At 34.5% G+C, this 16,424-nt stretch overlaps 1 protein-coding gene and 1 pseudogene across 1 annotated transcript; one reads left to right on the top strand and one right to left on the bottom strand.

Moving 5' to 3' along the window:
- Positions 1-5,832: 5,832 nt before the first annotated feature.
- Positions 5,833-9,716, bottom strand: LOC119570705 (transcription elongation factor A N-terminal and central domain-containing protein 2-like). Its single transcript, XM_037918342.1, is given in 8 exon segments — positions 5,833-5,984; positions 5,986-6,412; positions 6,604-6,745; positions 6,960-6,970; positions 7,282-7,350; positions 9,073-9,168; positions 9,363-9,420; positions 9,693-9,716. Coding segments are annotated over 8 exon segments (924 nt in total). The 3' UTR covers positions 5,833-5,887.
- A 1,708-nt stretch (positions 9,717-11,424) lies between these two features.
- Positions 11,425-14,895, top strand: LOC119570704 (annotated as a pseudogene).
- Positions 14,896-16,424: the final 1,529 nt, after the last annotated feature.

Here is a 16,424-nt window from a genome sequence, read left to right as displayed (position 1 = left end):
CGCTTCGAGTAATTGTGAGTTTGGTCGTGGGTTGACTGCAGACTACATCGACCTCAAGAAGGCGTTTGACTCGGTGCATCGTGAATCGCTAATGGGAGATCCTGAGACTCAGGGGAATTCCGACACAGATTATTGGCCTAATAGCAAGCCTATATACCGGTACTGAAAGTGCTGTAAAAATTGGTGAGGGCTCGTCGAATTTCTTCCCATGTTAATTCAGGGTGAGGCAAGGTTGTGTCCTTGCACCAGCACTTTTCAACACCTGCATGGACTGGATAATGAGCAGAGCTACTACCCAAAGTCAGTGTGGAGCAACACTGGGCAATATCAAGATCTCAGACCTTGACTTTGCCGATGATGTTGCTATCCTATCTGAGCCCCTGGAGTCACTGGTGGCGACTCTTGATGCATTTAACAATGAGGCGAAGCCCTTAAGCTAGATGTTCTCTGGACCAAGACCAAGATTCAGGATCTTTGGGGGCCTGTTAGGGAACCCGTTCAGTCGATCCATGTTTGCGGCGAGGACATTGAAGTCAAGAGAGTTTTGTACACCTTGGTAGCGTAGTCCATATCTCTGGGCTGTCAGACCAAGAAGTCAGCAGACGGATTAGTCTGGCAACAGGAGCCATGAACTCGATCAACAAGAGCATTTGGAGATGTCGGTACCTATGCAAAAGGACGAAGCTACGTGTCTTCAAGGCCTTGATACTGCCAGTTTTGCTCTAAGGAAGCGAAGCCTAGACGCTACCTAGTGCCTTGTAGTCTCGTCTTGATGCCTTTTGTGACAAGTCTCTTCGCCGGATCATGGGGTATAGTTGGCAGGACCATGTGTCCAACTGATGGCTACACCGTGAGACTGGCATGGGACCTGTTACTTGTATAATCCGGGATCGCTAATTCAGGCTATATGGGCACCTAGTTCGCTTCCTTGTGGATGATCCTGCCCATCAGGTTGTCTCTTTGCAAGACAATCCTGGGTGGAGGAGGACCGTTGGACGACCTAGGAGGTCATGGCTTGAGCAGGTCGACGAGACCTGTCGCAAGGAATTAGAGATGAGCCGAGAGCCTGCCTGGAGACTTGCCATGAGAGACCCTCGTGGCTGAAGTGAAGGGTGGATGTGGCCATGCGCCCCCGTCAGCGTGTTAGCCGCTTGACACATTTATCACTTATCATATCTATTACTATTATATATATTATACATTATCACACTTTCTCTTATCAGTACCATGCCTAATATTTTTACTATTATTGCTGTATATTGCTATATTTATTGATTATACATTATTATCATTATCATAATTTTATTATCATCCTTCTTATCATAATATTATCCTTTCTTATCAAATCATTATTCTATCAATTATCATTGTTATTATTATCATTATAGTATCATTGTTATTATTATCATTATTATTACTATTATATTATTATTGTCATTTATTGAAGTTATTATTATCATTTACTGTTATTTTATCATACATTACTTATTACCGACAATCATTTTATCACTATTATTGTAATCATCATCTTATTATATCATTATTATTAAGTGGTAAAAGTAGTAGTAGTTAGTAGTATCATTATTAATATCATTATCATTACAACAGTTATTTAAAAATTAGTAGTGTTTTGTTATCATTGTTATAAGATTTTGTTATAAGAAATAGTCATTGTTACTGTTATTTGTACATTATCATAGTGAGCGTAAGAGTGATTAGGAGTATTTTAATAAGTAATAGTAGTAGTAATGATAATTTTGATTATTAATGCTACATAATGGTTAATGGTTAAAAGCAAGATAAAATGCTAGACATCTAAGGTCTGTAGCGAAACAATAGTTAATGTGGGAAGGGTGGTTTGAGTTAGTGGATATAGTTGTCTAGCTGTGGCAAAGGATTGGTGAGTGAAAGCGTTAGGGTCGGTGGGTAAGGATTAGATTAGATGAGAGGATATGGTAATGCGTTTTGAGGAAAGAGATAGGTTGTTGAAGCAGAAAGTGTGTGATTCATGTAAGGAGTCATGTTAGGTGGGAGGGGGTCGTGAAGGAGGATAGTGGGGGGAAGCAGGTAGTATGGACGAGACATAAATGGATGCATTGGGGCAGTAGACAAAATGATAATTAGGGATGGGTATTGGAGGATTGTGGTAACGGGCAAAGGTCTTGAAGGCATACAATTTATGGGTTTATAAGAGTAAGGGATATGACGAAGGTATAGGTCTGTGGGAGCGGAAACCGCGAATATTCCAATGAAGGATAGTTATACTTAAGTGATATAGATTGTAGTACGTGTTGGAGATTTTGGGGAAGCAGCTAGAGGGGGGAAAGAGATGAGAGTCTGAGATGGCAGTAGAGGTGTGGAGTTGGTAGTTTTACTAGGGGGGTATTAGGAGATGAGGGTCTGTGGAAGGGATACTTGTGACATAAGGGATTCACGTGTGTATCCAGGAGGGAGTGGAAGGGATAGAGGGGATGGTGGGAGGGTTAATGTGGGCGGGGTTGGGTTCGGGGGTGATGGGCTGTGTTGGGAGGGGTTAGGAGGATAGGGTGTAGGGAGGATATCGTTAGGAGGAGGATGGATATCAGCAGTTACTTGGAGTGTGGAAGGAGCAGGAGTTGTAAGATTTGGAGGCTGAGTGTCAGTTTTCATTAAGTAATCTTCAATATTTTCAATAGTTTCTTCTGAGGAGTTGGTTGGGGAGTTTTGGGGGATAAAGGATTTCTTGTGAGGGGGGGAAGAGAGGATTGGTGTCTTAAGCGTAGGGCAAAGGAAGGTGGAGGTGATTGTGTGGTAGGGGAAGAGGGGGTGGAACGTTTGTTCTGTCTGTTACGGGTAGTGCAAGGAGGGAGAGGGGAAGGTGTTGGGGTTGTAGTGGTGATTGGAGTATCTGTAGTAGAGACTGGAGTGTCTGGGTTTAGGATGGCAAAAGAGTTTGACTGGGGAAGGTAGGAGGTAGAAGAGGGGGAGTTAGATGTAGGGGGGTGGGTTTAGGAGAACTGGTAGAATGAGCAGTATTACTGGAGTAAGGAGTAAGAGAGAAACCACGTCGACGTGCTTCCTGTCTGGCTTCACGTAGTGTGAGGCCAAGTTTGAATCTGAGAGTTGCTACCTCAGACTCAAATTTGTAGGTGGGACAGCCCCTATAAAATACATTATGGGGGCCGCCACAGTTGGCACATGTGCGTGATTGTGCAGAGCAGTTAGATCGGGTATGGCCAAGTTGGGCACATAGTGGGCATCTGGCCAACAATTTTGGCACTGACGTGGAGGAGGTTGGTATGGACGAACAGGGAGGGATTCTCCTCCTATGTAGACGTTAAAGGGAAGGTCATGTCTACGGAAGGTAATTTTGGCTATGTTAGTGGGTTTCTTTCGATGACCTCTGGGGGGAATGGAGTAGCATTGTACTGATGTTGCATCATAGTCTGTGAGACAGGCAAGTAGGTCTTCTCCACAATCTGACCAATCTTTGTCATAGATTGGGCAATTTGCTGGGGAGATTGAAACTGTTCCGGTGCAAGTATTGAGGGTTGGATGGGGTTCTGCAAGGATGGGGTTACCATATAGGTCGTTAGTTTTGTTAATGCTATAAGCTTGGTTTTCGGGATGTTACTGTGACAAGATGGGAGCGGTCGGGTCGGCTACGGAAAGAGACTTTACCTACTTGTTTTTGGAGACATTGTTGGAAGAGAAGGGTGTTGTCAGAGTAGGAGCTGTGGGAGGGATCACGAAAAATGCGGTCCCATTTGGCTGCGCTAAAGAGAGTATTCAAGATTGTTGTAGAGATAGGGGTAGTAGAAGGATGGAGTAGTGTTGAGCAGGTAGTGTTATGAGAGGTGGGCAATAAGGCTGTAAGGTATTAATAAAGGGAGGATGGGGTGGTTGATGTTGGAGGTTGTGGGGGTAGAGGTGTTGAAGTTGAGCATGCTGGGAGAGTGGAAATTTCCTTAAGGGTTAGATTGTTGGCTACTGTACTAGTAGGCATTGATGGAGGGGGTAGTTATTGCAGTGTTCGGAGCCGTGGTCAAAGGAGAGCCTGGGGTCAGGGAATCGGGTGGGTTTACATTGTTGGGGCTATTTGATAAAGGGGCAAGCCTCATTTCCCCTAATAGTGGGGATATGTTTTCATTACTGCCATGGTAAGCCTGGATTATGTTGGGAATAAAGAACGTCCACCCCTCAGGGTCCCTTGAGGGGTAAGGGCTAGGTAACTAAATCAGGGAATACCGTGCCCATGGCCCTCAGGCGTTCAGGACTGGCACAAAGTCAGCCTTTCATCTTTTCAGCACGGCTCTTACACCTTAGGAGGTGGATAGCAGAAGGGTTTGGTGAAGGGACAGAAACGAAAAGTGGGAAGAAAAAAAAAAAACCATGCAAAATTAGTTGAGTCGAGGGCTGAGTCCCAAGGTTGGGGAGTTCCCCATCATTGGGTCCCAGTCTCCGCCTCCTCAAGCCCCCCACGACAACAACGGGCAAGGGATTGGGGGGTTACTGCTACATAGAGATGCATAACTTTTGTGCTCCTACTACAATCACACACACTCACTCACACATGCACACAATCTATTTACTATTTATCTCTATATACATACAAACATATATCATGTGCTTATAATGAAACTATAATTAACAACAATAACTGAAATTCTTAAGACTTAAAATCATAAATAAATAAAGGTTAATTTTGTCTAATCTCTCATGACTGTCATCATTAGCCCCATCATTAGTATCCACCTGTTATTTCTATCATAAGTCATCCTCATGGCATGCAATATCATTACCATTATAATTACAAAAGTCTCAATTATCCTTTTTATTAATGAGGATGACCTGAAATTCATCATAGACATTATTGTTATTATAAGTTTTTACAAAGTGATAATTTCATTGTATTTCTTGTCTTTATGGTTAATGATTTTATGTATTTAAATTTTTGTCACACAATTTTGTAAACACTTTTTATATGTCATTAACATAATTTAAGTTGACTAAGTGTATTACTTACAAAATAAATTTCAACTACAGTACTGTCATTATAAATTTGACATTTGTCCTCATATCACCACTGCTGTTTCAATAACATATTTCAGTCTACACAGTTACCATGATTTCCAGCAAATTCAGTAAATGTCCTTGCTGACCATTTCCATCTATAACTTGATGTGAAAATTACACAAAGCATAAGACAAATTACTTTACCATGTAATACCAATATTCAATAATTTTTCAACAAATAGGATGCAAACAAAATAATTATTGTATAAAATTTATTCATAAGTACTCTTTCACAGTTTTTCACAAAATATTGTCTTAATTTTTACCCTGCATGAAAGTTATTACAAATTACAGAATCTTAGGTACAAGTAGCAACACTATAATACAAACCTTGCATACCTGAAAATATCTTCAAAGGCTTGTGCAGTCATAGGTTAGTAAAACTACAGTACCTTACAAGAAGGTAAGTAAAAACACAATATATAAAGTTCACAGTACTTAAACAAATCCACAAATGTTGAAGATACCCTACTTATTCAATAAATACAACAAAATTAATTCATGCACCTTAAGTAAAATATTATCACATAAATACAACAATCAATTTTGGTCATCTTTAGTCATTGAATCAACTGGTCCTTTCTGGTGATACTATTTTTGAGCATCTGTTGCTTACTTTAACTCATCTACAATTTCATATGTTGTGCATCTCTCCTCATGGAAAATGCATGTAAGTTGTGCATTTTATATGGGAAGGCCTACTTGCTCAGTTATAGCCCTATATAGAAATATGGGTTTAGTATACACATCAGCCTAGTGAAAGTACCGACTGCATTTGTATCCACCAAAAATATCTTTATTCAGGAAACTGAAACACTCCTTAAGCATGCATCTACTCTTGGAGATTTTGCTTCACAAAGTCTTTTACAGACAATGAGGAAGAAACAACAGATAATCTGACATCCTTCTGATGTCTTAGAGTAAAACTAGTTTCTTATTGTTCTTTTATAAGGCTTGTTGATCAGTCTCTTAGTGCTTTGGTAGACTTCTCTTTCAATATACTCTGCAAGGACTTCAATAGAATCACTTTCTTTTTCATCCTTTGCATCTTTGTCTTCATCCTCTGACTTTTTTCTTTTTGATTTATGCTTAGAATCTTTCTTTTCTTTTCTTTTCTCTTGTTCGTTTGCTTCATCTGAACTCTGGCCTTCTTCTGCACCATCTTCTCTTTTCAGACCGTCTAATATCATCTGTCTTGCAGAATTCCGAAAGTTTTGGGTTTTGAGGTCACATTTAACCTCAATTACCGGCTTTCCAACTTTGCTAAGTAAGTGGTCTTTCCACAGCCTGTATACCTTCTTTGCTTCTGCTGCAATTGCTTCATCTTTACTCTTACTTAACTTGTAAACGGTCTTACCTGTAACAAACACACAATATAATTTATCAGGTTTATGAGGTTGCATATTTCTTTCTTGAGGAGGGCCTTAAAAAAATTGAATTAAGGAAAAATATTTCTATAAAAAGTCATTTATAGTAAATCCTAAAACCAATCAAATCAATATTCAAAGCAGATACAAAATGATATAAACTGACAAATATTATACTAACCAAGGCCAGTCTTTACGAGAACTTCTTTCGCCGGCTTTTTCTTCCTCAGATGTTTAAGTGTGTCAATCTTCAACTCCTCCTTTGTGTCGCTGCGTTCCAGAACAATCTTGGCTCTCTCAAGATCTTCTATTATCACAACACCCTAAGAAAACAACACTTTAAACGTGGAAAAAATTATTGCAATAAATATCATAACGTAATTCCCCATCATTCACAGATACCATGAAAGTCATTTTTATTATGTTTCAGTATGGTTCTCCAGTGTTTTCATGTTTCCTACACAATATTACAATAAATTTGTCAGCTAAGCCCATGAATTACATTGCAACAACTAAAAAAATTCATTTAATGTATACCTGCAAAATCTCTGTGGTTAAAGAATCTTCACCATGCTCAGATTATTACTGTCCCTCTGTGTTTTTTTGATTTGTTACATACAGATGGCTCGCTGTGTCACCAAGGAGTCTATCATAGCCCTATGATCATGCCATATTTCCCATCCGATTAAGGGAAATTTTTTTTTCTAATACTATTATATTAATATTGTTATTCTTATTGTATTATGATTTAATCATATTGAAAATTAAACAATAAAATAATCAATGAGCTTCAAAGATAAGGAAAGAGTAAACGTGAGGATATGTAGACTATACTACTTCTTGGTGTGACACTAAGCACTCTGAGCCAGATAGTGTAAAACAATCAGATACCTTTTAATACGTGGCATGGCAGTATTCTGCCACTGCACTGATTGGGTAAATTTGCAGAAATATCACATTCTTAGAATATTAATTGATCTACTGACTAATATACTACACATAATCACACTGCTATAGCCAATACTTACCGAACTCTATTTGCAAATATGAAGAAAATGCTTGTTATATTCTACAACTGCAATATCCAAATACTGACCAAGCTCTTACTGAAAAATGGTTGTGAGACTATTACGGATCTGTATTTCAAAGTATACAGTGTGTACCCTCAATAAAAATGGTTTTATATAATATATATATATTATATATATTTATATACTAGATATGATATATATATTATATATATCATAATATGATAAGAATATAACATATAAATATATACATAATTATAGTATATATCCATAATAAGAAAAAGTAAGACTAGATATGTAGACTAATAATACTATATATATGACTGATAACACTTTAGATAATATGATTAAATATATATAGATCTTTAATATATCATGATTATATCAATATATATGCACTATGTATAATATATAGTTATTAATATAATTAATCATATATCTATAGTATATAATATAATTATTAACTTGACTATATATACTATATATAATTAGTACATGATATAGATATTATAACTATATATATACTATAATATATATATAATATGTATAGATATATAGTTATGTATATATTATATATCAATGCTATATATTATATATATACTGATCAATATAGTATTACTGATATAAATATATATAGTATACTATACGGATATATTTATATTCATATATAATTGTACTAATCAATAAATGTTATAGATATATATATATATATATATATATATATACATAAATATTGTATTATAATATATATATATATATATATAATATATATATAATATATATCATATATAATATATATATATATAAAAGCCTGATTTAAACTTAAACTATCATTCAACCTCCAAAATCATCCCAAACTTTACTATAATTAAGCTTCCTTTTGTAACCTGTCATTAAAGTAATGATTTCATACCAATAAAAAGATCACACTGAACCGCATTTTTTATTAGAGTTTAATCTTGAAACTAACTACAAAGATATCACATAAAAAGAAAATGTATTACCAACTCCAACTTATAATATCTTTATGTATTGACAATTAGTAACACTAATTAGTGCAAGTGACAAAGGCATAAACCTTTCATTACTACAAGATAAAATTACTTTACCTTAATGATTCAATGGTAGACTGTTTATAATTTTTTATTCCACCTTTTCTTGGACTTGAAGACGGAAATAATTTCTTTGCATGCGAACAACAAATTTATCCATACTTCTGATAAATTAGAACAGTGAATTCACTGATATCTGTAACAAAGAGATGCTCTGATTACCACTAGAATATATGATAAGAGTTATTCATATCAACAGGTAAATAAAGGAAATTAATAGAAATATATGCACAAAATATAATGTTATCAATCTCTGAATTCCAGTGAAATCATGAGAATAATAAAGACCTATAAATATTTTAGATGAACTCATCATCATCAAGGGTAGCTACTAATTAATATTAAGTAATGGAAAAGGACATTAAAATACAGTTAGGTTTAAAATAACATGCAGAAAGTAAACATAAGGCCATAATTGCTCATCAAATGTTAGTTGAATGGCCAAGTCTGGTGATACCATGGCTTCCTTACTCCTCACTCCTCTCTAAGTCAAATAAACCTTTTACATACCTTCTGGAGAAACTAGACTTGTTGACCTCCCTTTATAAGTTCCAAATAGGAATTCTAGTCCAAATAAATGTGAGAGGTTAAGCTCTAGGTTGTAAACTAAGTTAAAAGTATTTTATTTGGAGCAACATTATGTTATCGCTGCCTCCTAGTGCTCTGACTAAAGGCAATAAAAAAATCCAATACATATATTCCTGAAAATACAGGTCTTATAGACCTCCCTGCTGAATTATCATTATAAGAAACTAGCAAAGCTCTGTCTGTCACATAGCACATAGTAAAAGTTTGCTTGCCTTTGCTAATGCTGTTTTCAAGAGCGGCAGCAATATTTAAAGCTTTGACACTGATATGCTAAGCATAAACTGAAGTTCTTGCACTCTTATCAGAATCTTAATACAAAGTTCCCCAGAAAGATTAGCAGATGAGTCATCATTTGCATGGCATTAACATATCCTACTGCAGTTTATATATTTTCTCGATATCTATTCTGAAACGCCTGTGGTGCTTGCTTTTCACTTTTACAGACCCATTTTTTTCTGTCTGCATAGTACTAATCCGCATCAAAAGCAGTCTATAGACACCAAATGTATTAATGCCTGCGACGCTCAGCTTTGGTAAATTACCCGAAATTGGCTTAATTTACGCATTTAAAAGATGGGTCAGGATTCTCTTCCTCATTACAAAACGCAAAATTCAGTCTTAAGTGATAAAAACATCTTTCTTCTTTTCTTTTGTTATCCCCTGAGATACATTATCGAAGAATGGCTGAGAACTCCCATTAGCTCACCTATTGGGGAGAAAATTTAAGAAAAAACATGAAATATTACCTGGGGCTGCAGGGTTTGTTTACATTAACCTTCGCTCACTGGATTCCGCGCGCAAAGGAAGGGATCGCGGGACAAAATTTTTTTCCCACACCCCACTTAAATATAAAATAATATATATAAAATATATATATATATATTATATAATATATATTTATAATAATTTTATTATACTAATCATATAGTATTATAAAATATATAAATTATATGTATTTTTTTTTTTGTTGTGTGTGTGTGTGTGTGTTGTGTGGGTGTGTGTGTGTGTGTGTGTGGTGTGTGTGTGTGTGTGTGTGTGTGTGTGGTGTGGTGTGTGTTGTTGTTGTGTTGTTTTTGTTGTGTGTATGTTGGTGTACATATACAATAAATATATATATTAAAAATTTTTTTAAAATTTAAAAAATTATTTTTTACATTTCTTATATTGTGAATTTCTAAAATTAAATGTAATAGTTATTATTTAATATTTATTGTGGGTTTTTGGTTTTGTTGTTTTTGGTGTGTTGGTTGCGTTTGTGTTTTTGGGGTGTGTTTTTTTTCGTTGTATTATGAAAAAAAGTTTTTATGGATTAGTATGAAGATGGAGTTGGACATAATACTAAAAAATAATCAATCCTTATTTTAACTTAACCAGCCCCTTGTTTGTTTCATCTCCCCTCATTAATCTTTAATTTCCTCCCCAAACTCTCCTTTGCAGTCTGGCATTATTCCCTTTTGAGCAATTGTTAATAATTTTTAGGATAACTTTTGCGTTTTGTTAATATATTTTTTAAGCTCAAACTCATCTACCTCATTTTATAACAGTATTTGTGACAGGGGTTTGTACACTTTTTTAAAACACACAAAATTTCCACTATTAAAAAAAAACATATCTATTTCCATCCACTAAAATCCCTACCACCACTCACACACACATCCAATCAGTCAATTCACTGACTACATTACACTCACCCCACCTCAAAAACCCCACTTCAATCCTCACCTCACACTCACCCACACCCACCACCCCCCACCCCACCCACCACCCCCACCCATCACCACACCACACAACACAACACACTCCCCTGACAATCACACTCCCCACTGTCTAACTCACCCCTATCCCCAACTCACACCCCACACTCCACTCAACCTCAACATCAATTACACTCCACTCCACACTCTCACTTTCACTTTCACTCTCACCAATATCACTTCTCTTCTCACTCTTTTCTCCCCCACCTACTCACCTTTTCACCCTCTCACTCTCACTCTCACTCCTTCACTCTCACCTATTTATCTCATTCCCCCACCCCCCTCTTTCAATTCCTCTCACACTCTCTCTCTCTCCTCTCCCCCTCTCTCTCTCTCTCTATCTCTTTCTCTCTCTCTCTCTCTCTCTCTCTCCCCTTTTCCTTCTCTCTCTCTCTCTCTCTCACTCTCTTACGCCCTTTGATGTGGGGGGTTTTAAACCTGAATATTATATCCGAATATAACTATTTTTCGTATGTTTCAGATTGATACAAGTTGTAAAATTCTTGTTTCTCATTTGATAATGGCAAGTGATAGCGACAGTTAAAGTGAAAATCTTCTATCTCAAGCTCTGCCTGTTGCTGCCATACCTAAAAACTTTGCCCCAAAGTGTACCCCCATTGTCTGCTGAACAGTATCTCCACATGTAGTGTAAGTCATATCTCTGCTGCAGAATTTTTTTTTTTGGCAGTTTTTTTTTACAGGAAGAATATTACAAATTGAACTTCAACTGTAGTGTTCCATACTAAAACTCAGTGAGTGCACTGAAAATTGTTAATGTCGGGGCCCATTTTTTTAGATATACTTAAAAAACGAAAGATAATTCTTCTCATTGTGTTTAGATATGGAAAAAATTTTGTTTTATGGTCTCTCTTTCCTCTTTTGAGAATGTCTTTTTCTTTATTTGATAGCTGGGAAGCACGGCAGTGTCAGGATGTTGTGACAGTTGAAGTAGATAAAAAAAAAATACGGAAACAGGGGCCTCTTATAAAGGTAAGCATGAAGTAAAAAAAAAGAAAAAGAAAAGAAGAAAAAAAAAAATGTACAATATATATATATATATATATATAATATATAATATATATATATTATATATATATATACTATATATATAAAATTAATATACATATATATTATACATATATATATATATATATATATATATATATATATATCTATATAATATATTAATATATATATTTTAAAATATTTAAATATATTATAAAAATTTATATTTATATTTATATTTATTTTTAATATTTAAAAATATTTATATTTAATTTATATTTAAAAATTTATATTTTATATTTATATTATATTTTATATTTATTATTTATATTTATATATATAATAATATTTATATATATATATATATTATATATTATAATATACTATATATATATACATATCAAACAGGTAATACTGTTTAATGAAATCTGGACATTATTTGCTATTATTCATGATTCACATATATGCATATATGATGTGATCCACTTTTTTATAATCACATCCCTTACTATTATGATTCTTCAGAAAAAGGTAAAAGCCACAGCCCCACATGGCTATGCTCCTAATGCTGCAACTCAGAGAGAATTACTGGCATCCTTTTCTGAACTGCGATCTCAGATTGCTACCATTAGATCATCAAAACAGATCCCAAAATGTCCAGTAAAGTTAGTAAGTACCAATTTAAAGCATCTATTGCATATTTATATCTTTTAAAAAGCTGTTGGTCTTTTAATTTGTAATTTTACTTTATTGTGTATTTCTTTATGTGTTATAGATTAAGAACCTTTTTGATATTGTAAACTGTGATATGATAGAAAGCCAATATCAAGAAATTCTTTAAACATTTACATACAACATGCATTTTTAAAAATCTGGTATTCATTATCTATCAGGTTAATATATTATTTCCTAGTTATTCCTGATATGTGAAACAAAAAAGGAAGCAGTAAAACCCAAAATCTTGCAGATTGGAAATGAACATAAACTTTTTTCTTATCACAGCCGGTCTAAAAAACCAGTGAAGAGTGGGGGCAGATTCTGCTTTGGCAACAGTTTCCAACTTGCATTACTGAATCAAGCCAAAAAGGGGACACACCAAACCCCAATTTGGTAGAGGGTCATCAGCCTCTCCTAAGCATACTGCTCAATATTCCACTTTTTTGGGTGTCTTAGTGGTATGACGTGGTTGTGAAGACAAATGTGTAATGGGAAAATGATAGTGCAAGATATAAGCCTTTGTATATACTTTGAATTTTGAAAAGGAATATATAGTGGGAAAAAATCATATATTAGATACAAACCCGTGACACTGGAGAGTAGTCAATCCTAATAGAAGTTGTCTAAGGTGGAGTTAGGGGAGAAAGAAAATGTCACGAATATTAATTATTTGTAGATGTCTGTTATTTGAAGAAATATAATTTCAGGTAGCTTTAAGTAAATCAAAAATACCAAGTTCTTGATGTGAATTAAGTTAGTAGCAGCAAAATTTTTTGGGCTTATAGAACAATATTTCAATCTATATTTCTCCTGAAAGTAGTCCTGTGAATTAAAATTCAATTTCTTTTTTTTTAACAGAAAGGACTGGAAAATTACTTGAATGGCATGCCCAGTGGTTAGAGGTCTTAGGTTTCTCAGAAGCTCAAGGCCGTTGGTCTATTCAATCCTTGCATGCTTAGAGAAACCTCTCATTCCTGAGAGCTGTTCTCAGATTCGCCACATTGCCAGGATCTGTGCCAGCATCAGAGCAAAACTGGTAATTATATTTAAAGCATTAGTAATTATACATATGTATATTATTCAGGAATTTTCTAGTATAGCTATTAAAACATTTGGGGTATTGTTTTTCTCGTATGTAATCCCTTTCTTAAGATGTATATTTAATTTGTGATTGAGTTCCTGCACATCATGCTTTTTTTAGATATGATAGTCTAATAAAAAGAGAAAGCATATTTAAATGATGATTAAAACCATTGTCCTTGGATCTAAAAAAACATACCCTTCTTTTTTGTAATTTTTGGAATTTTGTTTGAAAGATTTTCCCCTTTTTAAATTTTATTGTATTAATTTATAGTCATTAGTATTTTGATACCCTTATAATAAAATTTTGATAACATTTGTATAATTATAATGGCGTAAAAAGGAAACAGGATCAATTTAATAGCATTAGAAGAAGTACATTTTCCCACAAATTCAAGGAATGAGGAAATCAGGCATGGTCACTAGGGCTTCTAAATTTATTCTTTGTTGGCTAAGAAATTGTGGAGCAACCTACATGCCACAAAAATTTACATGAAACTACAGTGAACATGCATAAATCGGGGTGCCAATGGTTTCTCAGATTCTCTTAATGTTGTTTCCTTTTGTGATCTCATCTCCACTTTCTTGGACTCTTTTTGTTCATTCAACATGATTATAGTTTCAAGATTTCCATAACCCTTAAAAAAATATTTTTTCAGTGAAAAATGAATTTATGTACTCAAAACCATGATTTTTATTTTGAAAATTTTTCTTTGTTTAATGTTGTTCATTAGAATTCTAATCCACAAAAATCATATTAATGTTTATTGTAAAAATCCTCTAAATGTCTCTCATACATTTTTTTCAAATTTGCATTATGCACATCTTTAACTGCATGAAAAAGGATGGTGGTAATTTTTGTAATTACAGTGATCAAGAGTATCTTAATTGCAAGCATGTTAAGCAAGGGGAACCAGTTGCATAATAGGTGATTATTTTGAACAAACATTTTAAATGCCTTTCTGGGAAAGTTTTTTGTAAACATTTAGGCACTTTAATTGATTTGGTCATCCAAATAGTGTATATGCTCATTGTTATTTCTTTTTCCTTCTTTCATGTAAAGTCCTTCACAAGTGTTTGTTTTTCTGTTTAAGGACTCTCCGAACACAGGATTGGCACAACTGAATGTGATTATCTGCATTGTGGCCAGGTATTTAAACCCAAAGAAGACCTTGCAGATGACTGGTAGGGTTTTTTTGTAAAAGTAAGTAACTATTTTTTGTATATTTCCTAGAAAAATATGTTGATATGGGTGATGTTTTGGCAGAAAATGTTAGATGAATACATAACTGATTATATACTATTTTGGTTGTTGCCAGTAATTAGGAAAAGGGGGATGTATAGATAAAGTAAAACAAAAATATAAGGGAGAATAAGCTCATAAAGTGATGAAGGAATATTTTTCATTTCTGAATTACCGGATGTCAATTTAATCATTACTTTTTTGCAAATTAATTTACTTTCTTCTTTTCAGATCATAAGGACAGTTTCATATGTGCAGAGGTATTAAAGAGGAAGAGAAGTTTTCGCCATACTTAGAAGTTGTATTGTTTAATGGCCTTAAATATATTTTATATTTTTTTTTTTCATGGAATAATGGGAAAGTAAAATCTTTTATTTTTCCTTTGATGAAACCATATGTTTTGAAAATACACATATGCTTGTTATTTTTCATTCAAGACAATTGTCACATTAAATAAATGGGAAAATTCAAAGTTTTCTTAATTCATATGCAGTGACTCTAAATTACATTTGTAAAATCATTTTACCTCATTATCATTATTATCATGTTTGGATTTTGAAGCATAATATTGGGTTCAACATAGACTGAAGTTACTTGTTATATACAATGGAAAAGTTTTAATGATTGTCACATGAAAAACCAATTTGATATCGGAATAAATATTATATTGGGATTTTTTCAAACTAGTTTTATTTATCTATTTTAAATCTATATCATAATTTGGTCAGATGTAGGAAACTAGTGCAATTGTATAGGCAGTTTAAGTTATGTCATAGCAAATGGGACTCAAAATGCTAGATGATTACCCACTTTAAATTTTGACTTTTTGGCCCTGTTTGAGGTCAGGTGGAGATACAGCCCCATTTATCCCTTTTTTCCTAAAATAAGCTATAACCTAGAAAAAAGGGTAGAGAGTAGGGGTAAAAAATAGAGGGGCCTGTGAATTTTTTAATTGGTTGGGAAAATTTTTATAATTCTTAAAATATGAGAACATTGATCAAAAAACAAAAATTGACTTTATCGATTTATTTTTGGTTTGATGTTGGGGGATTTGGAGATGGAATTGGGGGCCGATGCTGAGGATCACCCCTGCCTAGGGCCCTTATTGATTTTTCAAGGCCTTTTTTCCCCCTTCCCCTTTTTTTTTTTCCCCAAACCCCCTTCTACTATCCCACCCCTCCAAAGTGTGAAAGCCATATGAAAGGTGAAAGGCTGACTTTGGTCAGTCAGAACAGCCTGGGGTAACCATGGGCATTTTCCTGTTTTGTTGTCAGCCCTACCCCCAAGGGGACCCCGAAGGGACTGTTTCTCTCCCCAACATACTTAACCTTACCTTCCAAAATAATAAGATTTTTACCCTTATTTAAAGGGGAGAGGCTTGCCCTTTTTTCAACTTCCCCACAGATTTTTAAATTTGTTTGACCCCCGGTTCCTTTTCCATGACCCAAAAAATCTTTCAATACCCCCCCCTCAAT

The sequence above is a fragment of the Penaeus monodon genome, unplaced genomic scaffold (assembly GCF_015228065.2).
Source record: "Penaeus monodon isolate SGIC_2016 unplaced genomic scaffold, NSTDA_Pmon_1 PmonScaffold_3622, whole genome shotgun sequence".
NCBI lineage: Eukaryota > Metazoa > Arthropoda > Malacostraca > Decapoda > Penaeidae > Penaeus > Penaeus monodon.
The sequence above is the reverse complement of the archived record's forward strand: the minus strand, read 5'-3'. Positions and strand labels throughout refer to the sequence as shown.